This window comes from Neophocaena asiaeorientalis, unplaced genomic scaffold (genome assembly GCF_003031525.2).
Source record: "Neophocaena asiaeorientalis asiaeorientalis breed wild unplaced genomic scaffold, Neophocaena_asiaeorientalis_V1.1 scaffold46, whole genome shotgun sequence".
Lineage (NCBI taxonomy): Eukaryota > Metazoa > Chordata > Mammalia > Artiodactyla > Phocoenidae > Neophocaena > Neophocaena asiaeorientalis.
In genome coordinates, this window is record NW_020175393.1 from 2,095,753 (window position 1) to 2,116,107 (window position 20,355).

Here is a 20,355-nt window from a genome sequence, read left to right on the forward strand (position 1 = left end):
ACCCGGCGGAGCCCGGTGCACCTCGCGCGGCCGCCGCTCCCGCCCGAGCCCGAGCCCGGGCCTGGGTTGTGGGGGGCGGGGAGAGGAACGGGCTGCGGCGACAGGGGAGAGTGGGGGACCGGGTGGCCCCTGCAGCCTGGGGAAGTTCTAGAAGTGAGGGGGATGGGCAGGAACCCCGCAATTCGGCCTTACTCCAGCTCGGCCTTTCTCCTGGCGCCCCTCCGCAGATGAGGCCGAATCGCCGGCCTGGGTTTGGGGCTTCACCCCGACCCCACCTCTGGCCCGGCCCGCGCCTCTTCAGCCCCCAGGGCCCGGCTTGCCTTCCGCCCCCACAAACTGGTTTCTCTGCTTTGCTTGGCTCTGTTGGAACTAGTTCCTTTGACTCCCCGTTTCAATTTTTTTTTCTGGGGCTTTATTTTGCGGGGAGGGCGCGGAGGGAGGTGGCCTTTCTTCCTCTCCCCCGCGCGCGCCAGGTTTCCTGCCCCAAGGCGGGCTTGGGTGCCCCCTCTGGCAGGAAGTGGGGCCGGGTGCACCCTCGTGGCGGTGCATGCGGTCGGGGTGCACCGGTTTCCCGCGCCTGCGAAAGCGGCCTGCGCCCCTCCCCCCGCGCTCTAGCCCCCAGTCCCGCCGGCCGACCTGCAACCGCCGGGCGCAGACACTTGCAGAGTCACCCTGGGCCCCGGGTCTGCAGCAGGGACGACAGGGACTTTACCAGCCCCCAGACGGGTAAGGAAAGTGGCGGGCTAGAAGGGTCGCCAGCAACCCACTCCATCCTGCTCGCCAACTTGCTCTGTGACCTTGGGCAACTCATCAGCCCTCTCTGGGCTACTATTTTGGGGAAAACAAGGTGGTTCCAGGATGATTTCCTCGAGTCATTCCTGCAGATTGCCTCAGCATTTGTGGAGCTCACACTGCGTGCACAGTGTGTGGAGGAGACAGGCTTGAGGCCTGAAAGGGCTTATTACCAACTGAAGGATTGAAGTTGGACCCTAAACGTGGCTTCGCCAAGCCAGGCCTCTCTGATGTTCAGAAACAGGTGGAAGAGACAAGCATCTGTTAGTCTCACCAGAGAGGGCCTCAGGCCTTGCCTTCTCTGGAGTCCTGGATCTGGGGTTGGGGTGAGCGGATTAAAGGGTCCCCAGCAGCAAGAGGTGGGGGGAAACACCAGGGACACCCACCAGGATCCCCAGGCAGGCTGGCCCAGGCTTTATGGGATTAGGGGCTGGCTTTGCCCAACTGGAACCACCTCTCCGAGGGGGCCTCCAGCAAACCTCATGTGAGGTCAGCACTCATTTAGCTGATTAATTGTGATGTTTAGTTTTGAAGGGGGACCTGTGGTGTAATATAAGATTCTAATCACTGTCTGCAATTACAGAGCAGGCCAAGCCACTAATGATGGAGCAGGATAAATCACCAACCACCTTGTTTAAAAGGGTCTTCAAGTCTGAAATATCATAAAATGGAATAATTACCAAAGTCCCGCCATCTGGAGCATTTCAGTACTTGAGGATCAGGGGCCTCAGGCCCTCTAATAATCACAAGTTTGCAAAAACAGTCTTTCCTCTCATTGGGTTAAAATTGGAAATTTTATATTTTCAAGTCATTTTCAAACGTTCGAGTTCTCATTTTGATCTGGAATGAAGCTTTCTGTTGTTTAAGCGTTTTTAACTTTTACCTGGTTTCATCCTTGCCGCAGTCTGGAGAGGTAGGTGAGGCAGGTGCTTTATCATTATCCACATTTTATAACTTGAGGGGCTTTCAGAAGTGGAGCCACTTGGGCCCACCCTTTGCCAAGGGCAGCCAGGGATTGGTTATCAGGGAGGTGTGGAACCATAGGCCTCCCAGGACACGTCTCTATCTGTAACTTGGGGATAATAACGGGGAGGACAGGGATGGGGGTGCGAGGGCCCTCACTGTCCTTTCTCAGCCTCTGGAACAGACTCCCAAATACTCCTTGTAGAGGGGGGTTTCAGGTAAATTCTATATTAGTAGGGCTGATGAAGCCCAAACAGGCCTCTAAGGAGAGGGGAGATGCTAGAAAAGGACCAAGGAGCTTTTAGGATCCTTATCCAGCCCCTAATCCCAAGGAGCTGTTAGGGCTTCAGGGAGTCAGCTAGCATCTGTTACGTGGGCCCCTCTCAGTTGGACAAGTCCCTGCCCCTCATGTAAGGAGGCTTCAAAGAGAAAGATCTCATCTGACTCCAGGTGGGTGGGGGCAGGCAAGGGGGAAGAGGAGACTCACCTTTCAGCTTTGGGTTTCTTTTCCTCCTCCCACCTCACCCACTGCAGTTTTAACCCCCTTCACCCTTCTTCCCAAATCATCCCCATCTTTGAACCCCCAAGGCTTTTACCCAGGGAGACAGCAGCGGAAAGAACTGGTGGGGCTCTGGCAGGTGGGCCAGGGATTGATGTCTATGGCTGCCAGATGCCCAGGGCTCATTCTCTGCTTACCTTTCCTCCCTTGTTCCCTGCGAGCTACCCAGGCTTGGTTTTCTCTTGAAGGGAAGGGGCAGTTTGATGGAGGGAGGGGGCTTGGCAGTGTGAGGACCCCCATCTCACCCACACCGTTGCCAGGGCGGCCTTACCCACAGGCAGGACTGGGCTGGCTGGGCTCTTGGGCCCCGGGCCCTGTGGGGCTGGCAGGACGACAAAGAGCCGTTCTGAAGAGGAGATAAGGAGTTGATTAGGCCCAACGGCCCAGCCCCGCCCTGTGGCTGCAAGCCGGGCTGAGCAGATGCCCCCATCGGCCCAGGTGGGAATCGGGGGGACCCCTGGGAGCAGGCAGTTTCCTGCCGGGCATTTGGAGGGTGGGAGTGGTGAGGGGGTAGGAGGCCGCTAAAGCAAGAGGTTTTGTTTAAAACAACTTTTCCCGCCTCCCAGCATCCCAGCCGTCGCTCCTCCACCTGCTCTGCCGACAAGGGAAGATGAGCGAGTCGAGCTCGAAGTCCAGCCAGCCCTTGGCCTCCAAGCAGGAAAAGGACGGCACTGAGAAGCGAGGGCGGGGCAGGCCGCGCAAGCAGCCTCCGGTGAGTCCCGGGACGGCGCTGGTAGGGAGTCAGGTGGGTGTCCAAACCTTTGCCTCGGTTTACCTCTTTGGGCTAGGGAGGTGCCAGGCGTCTTGGCAGGTGAAAGCAGGACTGGCAGGGCGCAGCGTCATTCCTGTACACGTGTGTTCTCCCCACACACCCGTGCACCCCACACAGGCATCCCTGGTGCCTGAGAGTGGGAGAGAAGTGCAGCCCAAGGGAGCCCTGAGCCCGAGCCCGAAAGTCCAAGCCAGAAGTGACCCTGTAGTCACGCAGGCCAGTCAGTGCTTATACACTGTGGTAAACCACCCACCCTTTATTTCCAGTCCATCGTGGACCAGTGCATTATGAAACAGTAAAGATGAATTGTAGAAACGTGAACATGTACATACAGAAGCCCAGCGTTTCTTGTTACTATGTTCACTGCACACCATAGTCCTTTGTTAATTTACTGTGAAATTTACTATGAAGGTTTCTAAATACTTACTGTACATTTCTGTAGTTCCTCATCCCAGGACAGTAACAGTTTCTGGGCCAGCAACTGTTCACGGGCCTCCTTGAGTGGCCCTGGATTGGGCTTTGCCCCAGCTCTGTAAAAGGAAGTGGAAGCCCAAGAAGCTTAAAATGTTGGGGAGTTGGTGGCAGAGTGACTGAGAGCCCTGGTTCTGCCCCCTCACAAAGGTCCCGTGGGATTAAAAGGCCAGCCTGACACTGTGGGCACCCCGGGGAGCTTGGCCAGTCAGGCTGTGGGGACCACCTGTTACATGGCGGAGATCTTGGGTTTCTCTCACAGAGGGGCGTCTCTCCCCATGTAAGGGGCAGCTGTTGGTGAAGCCCCATTACTTCCCTTTCGTGGGGCAGAGGAGAGGAAAGCAGTTGAGGTCGATCCTTGCCCTTTACACATCAGGCAGCTTGTGTCCACCGGGCCCCGGGTGCCGCCCCCCATCTGTAGGTGGAGAGGCCTATACTGACCCTCAAGACCCGTGAGGAGTCTGACGGGTGGTGGAATTCAGCTGCCTCTTTCAGAGCCCACAGTTTGTGTGTGGGGAGCTCATCCTCTTAGTCTCGTTCCCTAGGCCCACCCCTGCCGCCTGTTAGCTGTGGTCAGTGGGGGGGGTCAGAGAAGGGGTGTTGGGTTACTGGACCACGAAGAGCCCCTAGGCAGCCGCCTTGGGAAACCATAGCTGACGTGCCTTTGCTGCCCAGCTTCTATGCATTATGTAGCAGTTTTTTATTCTGTCTCGGGCTTATTAAAATTTCAGCGGCACCAGTGGGCAGGGATCTCTGGGGTTCCGAGATCTGGACATAACTCCTTCTCCCTAGGAGGCAGCCTGAAGGGAGTCTAGTTTGCAGGTAGAGGCTGTAGGTTCTCTAGGGGGAAGGGGGATCCTTTCCCCTCTTCTGCATCATCTGAGGGGGTGGGCAATGATCACAGCCCAGTGCTGGACACTTGTACGTTTTTCATTTAGTTTTCGTGACACTCTACAAGGTAAGTCCTGTCACCATTTACAGATGAGGGAGACTGAGGCTCAAGCATTAAGTGTCTTGCCCGAGACCTTAGAGCTAGTCAGTGGCCGAGCTGGCATGAGGACAGAGCTGCCTAAGAGTGTCTTTCTGCCCCCGTGACACCCTTCCCAGAGGCCTTCTGGCCTCTTGTCATTTAGCTGTCATAGGGAAGCAAGGGGAGAGACTTTGCAAAAGATATTCAGACGGAGAACCTGAATCCCAAGGGGTGCCTGTCATGATTCCATGATTCCTGTGGATTCCAGAGTTGGAGGATGGCTTGCAGACTTAATTCTGCTGGGCTGGGGCAGAGGGCTCTGTCCTGAAAAGGGTGGGACAGGTGGCTTCTGTGTCCCTGACTGCCCCATCTGTCTTTGCAGAAGGAGCCCAGCGAAGTGCCAACGCCTAAGAGACCTCGGGGCCGACCGAAGGGGAGCAAAAACAAGGGTGCTGCCAAGACCCGGGTGAGGCTTGAGGAGGGCCCTTTCCCCACGACAGCAGCTATAGGAGGTCTGGGAAAGGGCTGGCTTGTCCTTATTCTTGGCACCCTCTTTTTCTCTGGCATATGGGGGATGATGTGTCTTTGCTAATTGAAGAGAGTGGGGCAATGACTGAGGTCTCACTTCTGGGGGCTTGGTCCTGCCCAGGACACTGGGGAAATCGAGTCAGATGTCCCGCAGCTTTCTTGGTCTGGAGAGAGGCGAGTTAGGAGGAGCGAAGGGGCAGCTCCTGGGCTGAGAATGTCACCTTTTCTCCCGGAGGCCCCCCGGGCTCCTGAGGGAGTGGGGAGAAGCAGGGAAGGCCAGATCTACAGTGGCATCAGCCTTTCAGAGAAGTTGTTTTGTTTTTTATTTTATTTTTTCTAAGACACGACTCATATCCTCTGAGTCATGGGTGGAGGAGGGAGTGGGGGGCGTGTGTGTATGTTGGGGTGGGGGGGGGCAGTGTGGCTGGCCAGTCATCACCAGCTGGACTCGGGTGGGCCTGCTGGGCTGAGAGTCCTGGGCTGTCCCGAGCAGAGGAAGGTAGTTCTGCCCCTCCCTGCTCTCCCTCACCATCCAGGGCACTGTCAGGAACATCTTTGACTTAGTGGATCTTTTCTCTGACCATCTAGAAAACCACCACAACTCCAGGGAGGAAACCAAGGGGCAGACCCAAAAAACTGGTAGGTGAACAGGTGGCGGCAGCTTGGCTCTTCTGGGGAGGCTGTTAAGAGTGGGAGATGCCCCCACCCTATGCCCGCATAGGAACATGGCTCTCCCTGACCTGCAGGGCCAGGAATGGTGAGACTTCATGTTTTACCCAGGCCCGGAGAGGGGAAGGGATTTGTCCAGGGCTTAGGGTTCCTGGCACCCAGCCCAGGGCTTTTAAAGGGCTGTGTCCATGAGACGTGAGGGGTCCCAGGTACAAACCAGACCAGACTCCCTGTGCTGCCCTACTGGGGGTGGTCCCTGTCTCTCCTTCCTCTGCTTTTAGAACAGACTCAGAACTTCTCGGGTGAACTTGGAGGTCAACTACTAGTGTTTCTCCTCCGCCGCCATTATAGAAACGAGAATGAAGAGGTTTAAGGAGCAGCAAAGGAGCTCAGGCCTTGGCAGGCGGGCGGGCAAGGGGGTCACGTTGGGTGGGGGTTGAGGTGCGATGCCGCAGGGAGCTACCTCCTCAGGGAGGCGCCGTCCATCTCTAGGCCCCAATAGCTGGTAATGGAAGTAGGCGGGTTGAGCCGGGAGATGCTTCCAGGGGGTCCACTGCAGTGAGGGCCCTCCCAGCCCTTTACTGTCCCCAACCTGTCTTCCCTGAGGCGTTCATTCCTCGAGCCACCACCGGGTGAGGGGAGCTCAGGGTGCTGGCTGGGCCCCAGGAGTGAGTAACAGGAAACAAGTTGTTTTGGAGTTTGTGCCTGGCACGGGGGCCCCGTGTGGTGTCCCGACATTCCCGCCCAGTGAGTGAGCCCCGGCCGCACACACTTCCCCTTCCTCCCCGCCCTGGCCTGGGGTCAGCCCGTGGCCACCGCTCCGCAGCCCAGCAGCTGCCCCTGCAGGCCAAGGCCACTCGGTTCCCCTGCACCCACCAGGGGGGCTCATGCAGCCTCCAGCCACCCCTTCCCTCCTCATTTCCTCTCCCTGGCTGCCTCCTCTCCTCCCCTGCCCGAGAACCAATCACTTCCTCGCTTCCTCGAGCTCAGTGGTGCCCCGAGCTCTGCCAGGTACCCCTGCCATGGGCCTGGGGGCCAGGGGGCCTGGCTCTGTGTGAGAGCAGCATGTGTGTGGTTTTTTTTCCCTCCCTTTAAATTCTTCCTTTTTTATGAATGAAACTGGGCCGTGGAGGTTGCTGAGTCACCCACACACTCAGCCCTGACTCATCCCCCTTCTGGAGAGCCAGGGATTGCGGGGAGGGGTTGGGGGCGAGCTTGGCCCCTGGGCGGTGGAGGAGGGAGGGGGACAGGCCTGGCATTCCTGCTGATGGCCCTGCCCACCCTGCAGGAGAAGGAGGAAGAGGAGGGCATCTCGCAGGAGTCCTCAGAGGAGGAGCAGTGACCGTGCCGCGCCGCCAGCTCCCTCACCGAGGAGCAGTTTCCTTCTGGGACTGGACAGCTCCGCTCCGTTCCCACTGCCCCCACCCCTTCCCCCAGGCTCTCGTGTCACCGCCACCCACCTGCGCCCTCACCACCACACTACACAGCACACCAGCCGCCGCCGCAGGGCCCCCGGGGGCCCGAGTCGGGAGCAGTTTCCTTTGATTTCAGGTCCCAGCGACCCCTGACCCACGCACCTGACTTCCCACTAAGCTGCTCCCGCGCTGCTGCATCCCCACTCCCTCAGCGTGGGGACCTTGCTGGCTGGGCTCTTGGTTTCGGGGTCCCTTCTAATCCCCGACTCTTCCCTCTGGCTTCCCATTAAGGGGCCTGGGAGGGCTCCCCTGGCCTTAAAAAGGGGCCCAAGCCCCATCTCATTCTGACATGCCCCACTCCCACTGTACTAGCGGCAGCAGGTGTGGCCACTGGAGAGGGGTGATTGGCCCCAGATGCCCCCAACCAAGCTGTGTCTCACCAGGGGTGGCTCACACGCCCTTTGCTTCCTTCCCACCTTGCCTAGTCCCTGCAGTAGGTTGGGCCGCCCCCTTGGGGGCACAGGAAGGCAGGCAGGAGGGGTTTAAGCCCCCTCCCCCCTCTAAGCAGGCTCCAATCTACCTTGCCCTCACCCTGGAATCCAGTGCAGTGATGAAAATGCAAAGTCACCTTTATCCAGGTGAGGCCCAGGAGGCCTGGGCTCCCGGTGGCAGCCACTTAAGGCGGGCTAGAGCCACTCCCTGTCCCTGTCTGCTTCCACTCTAGACCTCGGTTTCCCCTTCCTTCCCTCACTCGGGGCACTAATAACAAGGAGCTAGCCTTGCCCACTCCCATCCTTCTGCTCCTCCCCAACCCCCAAGGTTCTGGTTCCATCTTTCCTCTGTTCACAAACTACCTCTGGACAGTTGTGTTGTTTTTTGTTCAATGTTTCATTCTTAGACATCCGTCATTGCTGCTGCTACCAGCGCCAAATGTTCATCCTCATTGCCTCCTGTTCTGCCCACATTCCCCTCCTCCAAGATGCTCTTAGGGGAAGGGGCCTGGGGCAAAGCAGGCTGGGTTACCGACTACCCCAGTCCCAGGGAAGGTGGGGCCCTGCCCCTAGGATGCTGCAGCAGAGTAAGGAGGGGGGCCTGTGTTGACCGTCGGGTGTAGGGGCCACCTTCTCCCCCTGTTCTGTCAGGGAGGAGGTAGCCATTATTTGTCCCAGCCTGGGGCCCCCCCTCTGGTTTCCTATTTGCAGTTACTTGAATAAAAAAATATCCTTTTCTGGACTGAGTCTTTCTGTGATGGGTGCCTGGAATAGGGAAGGGTGGAAACCCAAGGCTCTAGTGGGTGGGGGAGGAAGAAGAAAAAGCATTGGCGTCAGCTCCAGGGAAGGTAACTTAAGCCCCTCTTGAAGAAGTCAACTACACCCCTAGCCACAAAACGTTTTATTTACAAAATATGTATACCGAATATTATACATTAGGCCCTGTCACCATGGGAACAGCTCCAAAGCCAAGTCAGGGAGGGCTAGAGAAAGGTGGTGCCTGTGGAAGGGCAAAGCTCCACCCTGTCTCCCAGCCACCCTTCCACCCCAGAAGGAAAAATTCCCATTAGCTCCTGGGAGTGGCTGGTAGGCTCAGCCCTCAAAGGACTGGAGGCCTAGCAGGGAGTGAGGTGACAGTGGGGGCTGACTGCTATGCAGGAGACAGATGGGAGGAGGAATGGAGACCCAGTATCCGGGAGGGGGAGCTGGGGGAAGCGGCAGGCTGCAGGGCCCTGGACGGTCCAGGACCCCATGGTTCTGAAGAGCAGGGCAGGGGGCTCAAGTCACGTCTTGACATCCAGCAAGGGCATCCGCTTGTGCTGGTAGCCACTCTGCCAGCCATGGACCACCTGTAGGGGAGGAGACCCGCACCACAGGGCACAGTCCACAGCACAACTTGGGAGGAGGCACCCCACTAGCCACGGCCCACGTGGGGAAGGCTGAGAGCAGAACCAGGCTCTGTCTTCAGGGGTATCAATAGGGCAGACCCACCTCTGCTGATTCTCGCCGTCCCCAGAGTGCTCACCTTGGGGTCTCCCACGTCAGAGAGTAGCTCCTGCTCAGCCTCGTGCAGCTCCTCAGCGGGGTCGTAGCTGTACACAGGGAGCAGGTGATGGCGAAGCCGGTCCACCCTGGGGAGCATGGGAGGGGGCTCAGCCCAGGGGACCCACTCCCCTTCTTCAGACACCTGACTGCCCTGTCTCTACTCCCCCTGGCAGGGGCACACTAGAGCTCTAACAAGACATGTCTGGGCAGGAAAACCTAACGGGAGTGTAGGGAATTTCAGGTTTGTGTCTGAATGGCTGAGGAGCGTCTTACACGTATGCAGGGGTCTCAGATCCTATGGAAAGAACTTTAAGCACAATTCGGGGGAGGTGGTGCGGGGGGGCAGGGACACTCACCGCTTTTTCTTCTGGACATACATTACCTGTAACAGAGACACAGCACTGTGGAGGCCGCTGAGCCCAGGATGGCCCACAAGTGACAGGGGTTTACCTCCACACCCTCCTCTCCCGTAACAGCAGGACAGCTGAGATGCTGTGTGCAGGCTGGACCAGGCCCACCCAGCCCTGCCTTCGCAAAGGTGTGGGTATGTATGTATGTATGTGGGGGGTTCCTTACCACGGCCACCACCACCCCGACCAGGGTGATGAGGAAGAAGGGCCCCAACACATAGCCCACCATGGAGTCGCTGCTGGCCTGTGGGGCATTGGGCACTGTGGTGTTACTCATGACATCGGCAGCCAGAGGGCTGGGTAGTCAGCATGGGCAGTAGTACTGCCTCGGGAGGGCGCCTCCACTGGGCTCCCTGGGGAGGAGGAAGGAGGTTGTCAATTCCACCCAGGCTCCGGATTCCTCCCCAAGAGCTAGTAATATATGAAAACTTAGGTCAGGCACTGGGAAGAGGGATCTTCCAGGTCAATGTGCTGGGTTTAACCCTCCAGGGACTCTCAGCAAGTCCTGGGTGTAAACGGCACCAAAGGGAGGCCCAGACCCAGGGCCTGAGTCCTGCCCAGCTCCTATCCCCAAATCGGGGGGTGGGGGGTGGGTGGGGCTCAGCTCAGGTGCTGGCCAAACATTTGCAGATATCAATTCCCGAGGAGAGGTTAGATGTAGGTTCCCAGCTCCTGCCCCAACCTCCTGGGGTACTGGACTGCCAGCAGCTATCCAGTGGAGCAAAATGGGGATATTAGGTTAAAACATGAGGGTCCTGCATTGCAGCCTAGGGGTGAGGTGGGAGCATCTGAAGGAGACCATCTCGGCCCGGGTCCAGTGCCCACACTTTGGTCTATATAGGTCCTATGCCCTCTTTGTCCCTGGAGTCACGCCAGGCATAGCCTGGGCACCGTCTCCCCCATCGGTCTCATGTGTCAGGGTGGACACAAGTGGTCAGGGCTGGACTGCATCTGCGAGGTGATGTCACCGCCCCCTGGTCCCCACTCGGGGCTCCGCCCGGGTCCCTCCCCTCCTGGCCTGGAATGACAGAAGGAAGTGGAGAGGGTCAGCTCCCATGACAGATGCAAGGAGACTGTCCACGGGTGGCTGCACGCAGATACACCCAGGTCCTTGACCCCGGTTCTCCTGGGCTTCTATCGGAGGGCAAGGTATGAACTACCCGTCCCGCTACCCGTGGGGGCTCCGGGCTTACCCAGTCGCATGCCCGTCCCATAGTAGAGAGGACATGCCGAGGTAGGGAGGGTGACAGGCCGTTCCTAGGATGCGGACCAGCAACGGAGAGCGGGAGGTAGTTCCCACGGCGCTGGGAGGCTCAGGCCAGGGGAAGGGAACTTAGCGGGAGCACAGAGGGGCCCGGGCATCCTGGCATCCCGACACCCCGAAGCGTGGACCTGTACCGGCGCTTTGCAGCCCATCCAACCCGACCAAGCCTTACCTCCCGCCGATGCAGCCCGGAAAGGAACGCCCTCGGTTGGCTCCGGGGCCCCGGAAGAGCCGGCAGGCGCGTGATCAAAGGACCCGGGGAAATGGGCGGGGCCACAGTATCAGGGTGCAGCCAATCCGATGGCGGCAGGCAGAAGGCCCGGAGGCTTCGGGAGGGGCCAATCCGGAGGCCGGGGGTGCTGGCGGCGCCGAGCCGAGACGGCCTGAGCTGCAGGGTCCACCCTGTGACGGCAGGGGGCAGACGAGGGCTGCGCAGCGGGGAGGGGCGGAGAGGGGAGGGGCGCGCGCGGCTTCCCGGCGTACACCGGGGCGGACCCCTGCTATGCGGCCGCGCTTGGGAGCTCACATTCCAGCGAGAGGCCTGGCGTCCGCTTTACTCGGACTTCTGGTTGGAGCCCAGTCACGCTCTAACGTTTAGCCCAGGCCCCACAAGGCCTCCAAAGCCCCGCAAGGGCTTTGTTGAGCCCTCTAGACCTCCTAGCGGCGCAGACTGGCCCTCTGTGCAGTGCTCAGAGTGTGTAGGCAGGCCTGGGGTAGCCCCTGCCCAGCCTTGGACCTCAGGTCCACCCACCTAGCCACCCTCTCTGCGCCTCACTCTTAATATTGGTAAAACAGGCTGCTCTAAGGATTAAACCATGACATGGGTAGAGCCTAGCACATAGCATGCCCAGAATTTTAAATTCCCTGTTAGCCTCTTTCCGGTTTTCCAGGGCACAGACGGAGCAGCGAGGTGAAGTTCCTCTGGGTCATAGGTAACTTGCCAAGTAGGTAAGCTTGAGTTGAAGCTTCGGTCGTCTGATAATTAAAAATGTCACACACTTATTGGGGAAATTTGAATAAGATTAGTGGGTTTTACCAGTGTCAGTATCCTGGTTGTGATGTTATACTATAGTTTTGCAAAAGTTAGCATTGGGGGAAGCTAAGCAAAGTGTACAAGGGATCTCTGTTATTTCTTAACAACTGCATGTGAATCTAGTTACCTCGAATTGTGTGTGTATAGTTTTGTACCACACCTACCTTTCCGTCACCAGAATCACACACAATTGGGAAAACTCCAGATTGGCAGGCGATAGAAAACACCCAAGAACATAAAGGTTGTGGCAGCCGAACTAGGTTGAGGCCCTCCTGGGTCCTCAAGTGCTACTGGAGATACAGGGGTGCTGTGAGTCACCCTATTCTTTTTTTTTTTTTGGCTGTGCCACCCAGCATGCAGGATCTTAGTTCCCCCACCAGGGAGCGAACCCGTGCCCCCTGCCACTGGACCTGGAGTCCTAACCACTGGACCGCCAGGGAATTTCCTGGGTCACCCTATTGTTGCCAGAGACAGCCAATGGCATGGATGTGGTTGAGCTACTTTGTCTGGTCAGGCCTCAGTTTCCTCAAGTCCTTCCAGAGGTGGTTAGATGAGAGCAGGTCTGGTGCAGAGATGACCCAATTAGGAACCAGAGGGCAGGTGGGAACTTGCCTCTTGCCTCTAGACACCACCATCTGACTGGGGAATCAGATAAAGGGAAAGGAATGAGAGAAAAGCTTGGGTCTGAAGGCTCCAGGTAGATTTCCTGGTATTCTCTGCCTTTGAGTCTGGAGAGTAGGGAGACCACCCATAAGAGTCTTCTATTAGACCTGAGGGCAGAGGAAGGAGGCACCTCCCCAGGCAGGGCCTCCCTCACCTTACAAGGAAGTAGGGATCAAGTAGTATGTTTTAGATCCAGGCCCCCTTGGCTGACCACACACCCAACTGTTGTTCCCATCCTCAGGACTTCCAACCACATATCTATAGAGGGTCTAGTGGTCCTTGGAGCAGGCCTAGTGATTGCATTAGCTAGGCCAGTGTGTGGAAAGGCACAGGGGTCTTTACTCCTAGGACAGAACACCATTCCAAGGTAGGCAGGGCAGCTGGGACAACCTCAGTTTACAGTGAGTAAGCTGAGGCCCTGAGTGGTGTAATGACTTCCCAAGGCTCGTGGTGTGATCACCAAGGGTAAGGCAGAATGGGATGATGGGCGGGCCCCTCCCCTCCCTCTTCCTTGGACAGCTCTGTTCTGGCAGCTACTCTGGGACTGCATTTGAGGCCTGGTTTGTTCCTGTGATAAGATGAACTGTTATAAGTTAAATCTACATAATGTAAACCTTAAAATAACAGAGTTATTTTATGTAAGTCAACAAAAGAGATAAAACAGAATTAAAAACTCTCAAGTAATCCAAAAGAAGGGAGAAAAAGAGGAAAAGGGTAACAAAGAAGAGATGAGACAACCAGAAAACAAATAAGATGATAAACTGAAACCTAAATATATCAATAATCACATTAAAAGTAAATGGTCTAAACAACCCAATTAAGGGACTTCCCTGGCAGTCCGGTGATTAAGACTCCATTCTTTCATTGCAGGGGACACGGGTTTGATCCCTGGTCGGGAAACTAAGATCCCGCATGCTGCACAGCATGGTCAAAATAATAATAATAATAAAATAATCAACCCAATTAAAAGGCAGAGATTATCAGAATGGATAAAAAAGTAAGACACAATTACATGTTGCCCACAAGAAATGTACTCTGAATGTAAAGACTCCAATAGGGTAAAAGCAAAAAGATGGGAAAAGATACACCATGTTTATGCTTGTCAAAAGAAAGCTGGGGGCTTCCCTGGTGGCGCAGTGGTTGAGAGTCCGCCTGCCGATGCAGGGGACACGGGTTTGATCCCTGGTCGGGAAACTAAGATCCCGCATGCTGCACAGCATGGCCAAAATAATAATAATAATAAAATAATCAACCCAATTAAAAGGCAGAGATTATCAGAATGGATAAAAAAGTAAGACACAATTACATGTTGCCCACAAGAAATGTACTCTGAATGTAAAGACTCCAATAGGGTAAAAGCAAAAAGATGGGAAAAGATACACCATGTTTATGCTTGTCAAAAGAAAGCTGGGGGCTTCCCTGGTGGCGCAGTGGTTGAGAGTCCACCTGCCGATGCAGGGGACACGGGTTCGTGCCCCGGTACGGGAAGATCCCACGTGCCGCGGAGTGGCTGGGCCTGTGAGCCATGGCCGCTGAGCCTGCGCGTCCGGAGCCTGTGCTCCGCAACGGGCGAAGCCACAGCGGTGAGAGGCCTGTGTACCGCAAAAAAAAAAAAAAAAAAAAAAAAAAAAAAAGCAAAAAAATATGGTTACCAAAAAAAAAAAAAAAAAAAAAAAAAGAAAGCTGGGAAGGCTATAATAAAATCAGGCAAAGTTGATTTCAGAGCAGAGAATATTACCAGAGATGAAAAAAAGTTCAGTTCATAATGACAAAGGGGTTGATTAATTGAGGACATAACAATTCTAAATGTTCATGTGCCCCATAAGAGAGCTTCAAAATATATGACACAAAAATGGATAGAACTCCAAGAAAAAACAATCACAGTTTTAGTCAGAGATTTCAGTACTACCCTCTGAATAGTAGATAAAACAAGCAAACAATCAGCCAGGATATAGTAAACTAGAACAACACTATCAACCAACTTGACCTTTATAGAATCCTCCACCTAACACTAGCAGAATACATATTCTTAAGTGTACACAGAAGATTTATCAAGACAGATCATATTATGGGCCATAAAACAAGTCTCAATAAATTAAAAAGGATTCAAGTCATAACGAAGTATGTGTTCTGATCACAGTGGAATTATATTAGAAATCAATAACAAAAAGATCCTTGGAAAATTCCCAGCTATTTGGAAAATGAATAACACACCTCTGGATCAATTAGGAATTATTTTGAACTGAATGAAAATGCAAATGCAGTGGTGTATCAGAATTTGTGGGACATCTCTGTTAGAGAAATTTATAGCACTAAGTATCTATTTAAAAAAAGAAAGATATGTCAACGACCTCAGCTTCCACCTGAAACCAAAGTATACAGAAGAAAATAACAAAGATCAATGCAGAAATCCATGTAATAGAAAACAGAACATCAATGAAACCATAAGCTGCTTCTTGAGAAGATCAACAAAATTGATAAACCTCTAGCCAGATTGATCAGGAAAAAAGAGAGAAAATACAAATCACCAATATTAGGAATGAAAGAGGTAAGATCACAACAGTTTCTACAGATAATAAAAGAATAATAAGGGACTATTAGGAACAACTTTTTGCCAATAAATTCAATAACTTAGTTGAAATGAAGAATAGATGGAAAGACACGAATTACCAAAGCTCACCTAAGAAATAGATAAATGTATAGTAATCTAGGTTAAATTTATACCATCTTAGCTTCAATAGCATACATTAATTCCTCCTATTCAATTCTATGTCCCCCTTGAACTTGGTATTGTTACAAATACATCTTTATATATTGCATGCGTATTAACATAGATTTATAATTATTGTTTTATGCATCTGTCTTTTAAACCATGTAAGAATCAGAAAAGAGTTACATACCCAGAATACAATAATACTGGCTTTTATATTTACCTTGTACTTACCTTTATCAGTGAACTTTTATCTAGTGCCTTTTTGTTTCAGTCTGAATGACTCCCTGTAGCATTTCTTGTAGGGCAGGTCTACTAAACAAATGCTGTTAGTTTTTGTTAATCTGGGAATGTCTGAACTTCTCCTTAATTGTGAAGGACAATTTTTCTGGATATAGAATTACTGGTTGACAGGTTTTTGTTTGTGTTTTCCTGTCACTTCTTTAAATATATCATTCTACTGGTTTCTAGCCTTCGTGGTTTCTGATGATAAATCAACTGTTAATCTTAGGATGTTAATTGTAACCTCCATGGTAACCACTACAAAAACAAGTAGGAAATACATAGAAAAGGAAATGAAGAGGAAATCAGAATGGTACATACTAGGAGAAAAATCAAACACAAAAGAAGTCAGTACTGGAAGGATTAAGGAACGAAAAAGATATCACACACAGAAAACAGTACTATAGCAGAAGTAAGTCCTTCAATATCAGTAATCACTTTAAATGTAAATGGATTAAACTCACCAATTAAAAGACAGATTGGTGATAGGTGCACAAGATTATGAATGTATTTAATGCCACTGGTTTGTATATTTCAAAATTATTAAAATGCTAAATTTTATGTATATTCTATCACTCACAAAAAAAGGCAGAATGGATTTTAAAATGATCTAACAGGATTTGAAAAAAAATTTCTCCAGAGAAGACATGCAAATGGCCAAATAAGTACATGAAAAGATGCTCAACATCACTAATCATTAGGGAACTGCAAATCAAACTACAATGAGATACCACTTCATATCCATTAGGATGGCTATTATTTAAAACAAAACAAAACAGAAAATAACAAATGTTGGTGAGGATGTACAGAAAAAGGAACTCTTGTGTACTGCTGGTGGGAATAAAATGGTGCAGTCACTACAGAAAACAGTATGGTGGTTCCTCAAAAAATTGAAAATAGAATTACCATATGATCCAGCAATTACACTTTTGGGTATATACCACAAAGAATGGAAAGAAGGGATTCAGACAGATATCTGTATACTCAAGTACATAGCATCATTCTCCACAATAGTCAAAATGTGGAAGCAACCCAAGTGCCCATCGACAGGTAAGTGGATAAACAAAATATGGTACATATGTACAATGGGATATTGACACACCTACAACATGGATGAACCTTGAAGACATTATGCTAAGTGAAAGAAACCAGTCACGAAAGAACAAATAAGGTACGATTTCACTTATATGAGGTACCTAGAGTAGTCAAACTCATATAGATAAAAAGTAGAACGGTAGTTGCCAGGGGCTGGGGCGGGGGGGCTGGGTGGGAGGGAATAAAGCTATTGTTTAATGGGTACGGGGTTTCAGCTTGAGAAGATGAAAAACTTTGGAGATGGATGGTAGTAATGCTTGCATAACAGTGTATTTAATGCCACTGAACTGTACACTTAGAAACAGTTTAAAATGTTAAAAAAAAAAAAAAGAGAGAGAGATCCAATCCAAGTATATGCTGCTGGCAAGAGACTCACTTTAGACCCAAAGACACAAATAAGTTGAAAGTGAAAGGATGGAAAAGATATTCTACGTAAAGAATAACCAAAAGAGACCTAGGGTGGCTATATTAATATTGGCCAAAATAGATTTTAAGTCAAAAACTGTTACAAGAGACAAAAGAGGACATTTTATATTGATAAGAAGGGAAAATCATGAAGAAGTTATAACAATTATATATGCAGCAAACAACACAGTCCCAAGATATATGAAGCAAATATTGACAAAACCGACGGGAGAAACTGACACGGGAGAAACTGACAGTTCTACACTAATAGTTGGAGACTTCAATACCTTACTTTCAATAATGGAAAGAATGTCCTATACAGAAGATCAATAAGGAAATAGAGTACTTGAAAAACACTATAAACCAACTAGACCTAAAAGACATAAAGAACACTCGTCCTAAAGAATACACATTGTTCTCAAGTACACGTGGAGCATTCTCCAGGATAGATCATATGTTAGGCCACAAAACAAATTTTAATACATTTTAAAACCTCCTAACAAAGAAAAGACCAGGACCAGATGGCTTCACTGATTAATTCTACCAAAAATCTAAAGGAGAATTAATACCAATCGTTCTCAAATTCTTCCAAAAAATTGAAAGAAAAGGAATACTTCCTAACTCGTTCTAACTCAGCATTGCCCTCATACCAAAGCCAGACAAACACACAAAAGGAAACTACAGATCAATATCTCTTATTAATGTAAATGTAAGGTAATAAAAGAACTCTGAATAAATTTAAAAGGATTAAAATCATACAAAGCATCTTCCCTGACCACAATGGAATTAATCTAGAAATCAGTAGCAGAAGGAAAACTGGAAAATTAGCAAATATGCAGAAAGTAAATAACCCACTCTTAAAAAAACAGTGGATTAAAGAAGACCACTAGGGAAATTAGAAAATACTTTGAGACATGCCAAAAACTTATGGGATATAGTAAAAGCAGTACTCAGTGGGAAATTTACAGTTGTAAATGCCTACATTAATAGAAGATCTCAGATAAACAACCAAACTTTAAAACTTAAGGAACTAGAGGGACTTCCCTGCTGGTTCAGTGGTAAATAATCCACCTTCCAGTGCAGGGGACATGGGTTTGATCCCTGGTCAGGGAAGTAAGATCCCACATGCCACTGGGCAACTAAGCCTGTGTGCCACAACTACTGACCTCGTGTGCCTCAGTGAGAGAGCCCACATGTGGCAAACTACAGAGCCCATGCACCCTGGAGCCTGCACGCTGCAACTAGAGAGAGATCCCACATGCCACAATTAGAGAGAAGCCCGCGCGCCACAACAAAAAGATCCCACATGCACATGCCTCAACAAAGATCCTGCGTGCTGCAACTAAGACCCGATGCAGCCAAAAAAATAAAGAAAAATAAAACAGTTCAGTAGTTTAAAAAAAAAAAAAACCCTAAGGAACTAGAAAAAGTAGGGCAAACTAAAGGAAGGAAGGAAATAATATAGAGCACAAATAAATTAAATGGGGTGGGAACAATAGAGAGAATCAACAAAATCAACAGTTTGTTCTTTGAAAAGATAGCAAAACTTTAGTTAGACTGACTAAAAAAAATGGAAGATGAAAATAACTAAAACCGGAAATGAAAACAGAAATTAAAAGGATTATAAGAGAACACTATGAACTATTATATGCAAACAAGATAATCTGGATGAATCAACAAATTCCTAAAGACATGCAAATTATTAAAACTTATTCAAGAGGAAATAGAAATTCTCAACAGACCTGTAATAAGCAAGAAGATTGCATCAGGAATCAATAACCTCCCAACAAAGAAAAGTCAGGACTAGATGTCTTCACTGGCCAATTCTACCAAACATTTAAAGAAGAATTAACATCAATCCAATTCATCAATCCTAACATCAACTCTACCAAAAATTAGAGGAGGGGAACACTTTCTAACACATTCCTTGAGGCCAACATTATCCTGATACCAAAGCCAGAGAAAGATTCCATAAGAAAACTATAGATCAATATTCCTTATAAACATAGACAAAAATCTTCAATAATATACTAGCAGACCAAATCCAATAGCACAGTAAAAAGGATTATACACAATGAGCAAATGGGATTTACCCTAGGAATGGAAGGGGTGTTTCAACTATCGGAAAATCAATGTCATACAGCCCATTAACAGGACAAAGGAAAACAACCACATAACTCAATAGATGCAGAAAAGCATCTGACAAAAATTCAACATCCCTTCATGATAAAAACACAGCTGAGGTCTTCCCTGGTGGCACAGTGGTTAAGAATCCATGCTCCCAGAGTTCAGGACATTGGTCCCCCAGAGACCTCACAGCTCCATGTAATATCAAATGGCAAAAGCTCTCCCAGAGATCTCCATCTCATCAATAAGACCCAGCTCCACTCAACGACCAGCAAGCTACACTGCTGGAGACCCTATGCCAAAAAACTAGCAAGACAGGAACACAACCCCACACATTAGCAGAGAGGCTGCCTAAAATCATAATAAGGTCACAGACACCCCAAAACACACTACTGGACGTGGTCCTGCCCACCACAAAGACAAGATCCAGCCTCATCCACCAGAACGCACACCAGTCCACTCCACCAGGAAGCCTACACAACCCACTGAACCAACGTTAGCCACTAGGGGCAGAAACCAAAAATAACGGGAACTACGAACCTGAACCCTGCAAAAAGGAGACCCCAAACACAGTAAGTTAAGCAAAATGAGGAGATAGAGAAACACACAGCAGATGAAGAAGCAAGGTAAAAACCCACCAGACCAAACAAATGAAGAGGAAATAGGCAGTCTACCGGAAAAAGAATTCAGAGTAATGATAGTAAAGATGATCCAAAATCTTAGAAATAGAATGGAGAAAATACAAGAAATGTTTAACAAGGACCGAGAAGAATTAAAGAGCAAACAAACAATGATGAACAACACAATAAATGAAATTAAAAATTCTCTAGAAGGAATCAATAGCAGAATAACTGAGGCAGAAGAACAGATAAGTGACCTGGAAGAGAAAATAGTAGAAATAACTACCAAAGAGCAGAACAAATAAAAAAGAATGAGAAGAATTGAGGACAGTCTCAGAGACCTCTGGGACAACATTAAACGCAGCAACATTCAAATTATAAGGGTCCCAGAAGAAGAAGAGAAAAAGAAAGGGGCTGAGAAAATATTTGAAGAGATTACAGTTGAAAACTTCCCTAATATGGGAAAGGAAATAATCAAGTCCAGGAAGCACAGAGAGTCCCATACAGGATAAATCCAAGGAGAAACACGCCAAGACACATATTAATCAAACTATCAAAAATTAAATACAAA

At 50.3% G+C, this 20,355-nt stretch overlaps 2 protein-coding genes across 9 annotated transcripts; one reads left to right on the forward strand and one right to left on the reverse strand.

Annotated features, from left to right (window-relative positions):
* Positions 1-67: 67 nt before the first annotated feature.
* On the forward strand, positions 68-7,603 carry HMGA1 (high mobility group AT-hook 1). 6 transcript variants are annotated; one of them, XM_024766221.1, is made up of 5 exons: positions 79-2,752; positions 2,881-3,059; positions 4,910-4,993; positions 5,644-5,694; positions 7,013-7,603. In XM_024766221.1, the coding sequence occupies exons 2-5, from the start codon at positions 2,925-2,927 to the stop codon at positions 7,064-7,066; spliced, it is 324 nt and encodes a 107-aa protein (XP_024621989.1). In that variant the 5' UTR covers positions 79-2,752; positions 2,881-2,924; the 3' UTR covers positions 7,067-7,603. The 6 variants fall into 6 exon arrangements, with proteins under 6 accessions (XP_024621988.1, XP_024621987.1, XP_024621989.1 ...); XM_024766222.1 differs by having other exon boundaries at positions 79-1,705; XM_024766217.1 differs by having other exon boundaries at positions 79-726.
* Positions 7,604-8,769: 1,166 nt separating this feature from the next.
* Positions 8,770-11,107, reverse strand: SMIM29 (small integral membrane protein 29). 3 transcript variants are annotated; one of them, XM_024766130.1, is made up of 5 exons: positions 11,022-11,107; positions 9,752-9,938; positions 9,532-9,557; positions 9,156-9,222; positions 8,770-8,979 (listed from the first exon to the last, which is right to left on the reverse strand). In XM_024766130.1, the coding sequence occupies exons 2-5, from the start codon at positions 9,860-9,862 to the stop codon at positions 8,914-8,916; spliced, it is 270 nt and encodes an 89-aa protein (XP_024621898.1). In that variant the 5' UTR covers positions 9,863-9,938; positions 11,022-11,107; the 3' UTR covers positions 8,770-8,913. The 3 variants fall into 3 exon arrangements, with proteins under 3 accessions (XP_024621898.1, XP_024621896.1, XP_024621897.1); XM_024766128.1 differs by having other exon boundaries at positions 9,156-9,261; XM_024766129.1 differs by lacking the exon at positions 11,022-11,107 and adding an exon at positions 10,779-11,012 and having other exon boundaries at positions 9,156-9,261.
* Between the last annotated feature and the right edge of the window lie 9,248 nt (positions 11,108-20,355).

Bases quoted from the DNA above. Each gene is read 5' to 3' on its own strand.
- HMGA1 (XM_024766217.1), top strand. From the start codon at position 228: ATGAGGCCGAATCGCCGGCCTGGGTTTGGGGCTTCACCCCGACCCCAC. The intron at 727-2,880 runs GTAAGGAAAGTG...CCCGCCTCCCAG, and splicing joins CTTTACCAGCCCCCAGACGG to CATCCCAGCCGTCGCTCCTC. The intron at 3,060-4,909 runs GTGGGTGTCCAA...CTGTCTTTGCAG, and splicing joins CGGCGCTGGTAGGGAGTCAG to AAGGAGCCCAGCGAAGTGCC.
- SMIM29 (XM_024766128.1), bottom strand. From the start codon at position 9,862: ATGAGTAACACCACAGTGCCCAATGCCCCACAGGCCAGCAGCGACTCC. The intron at 9,558-9,751 runs GTAAGGAACCCC...TCTCTGTTACAG, and splicing joins TCGGGGTGGTGGTGGCCGTG to GTAATGTATGTCCAGAAGAA. The intron at 9,262-9,531 runs GTGAGTGTCCCT...CATGCTCCCCAG, and splicing joins TATGTCCAGAAGAAAAAGCG to GGTGGACCGGCTTCGCCATC.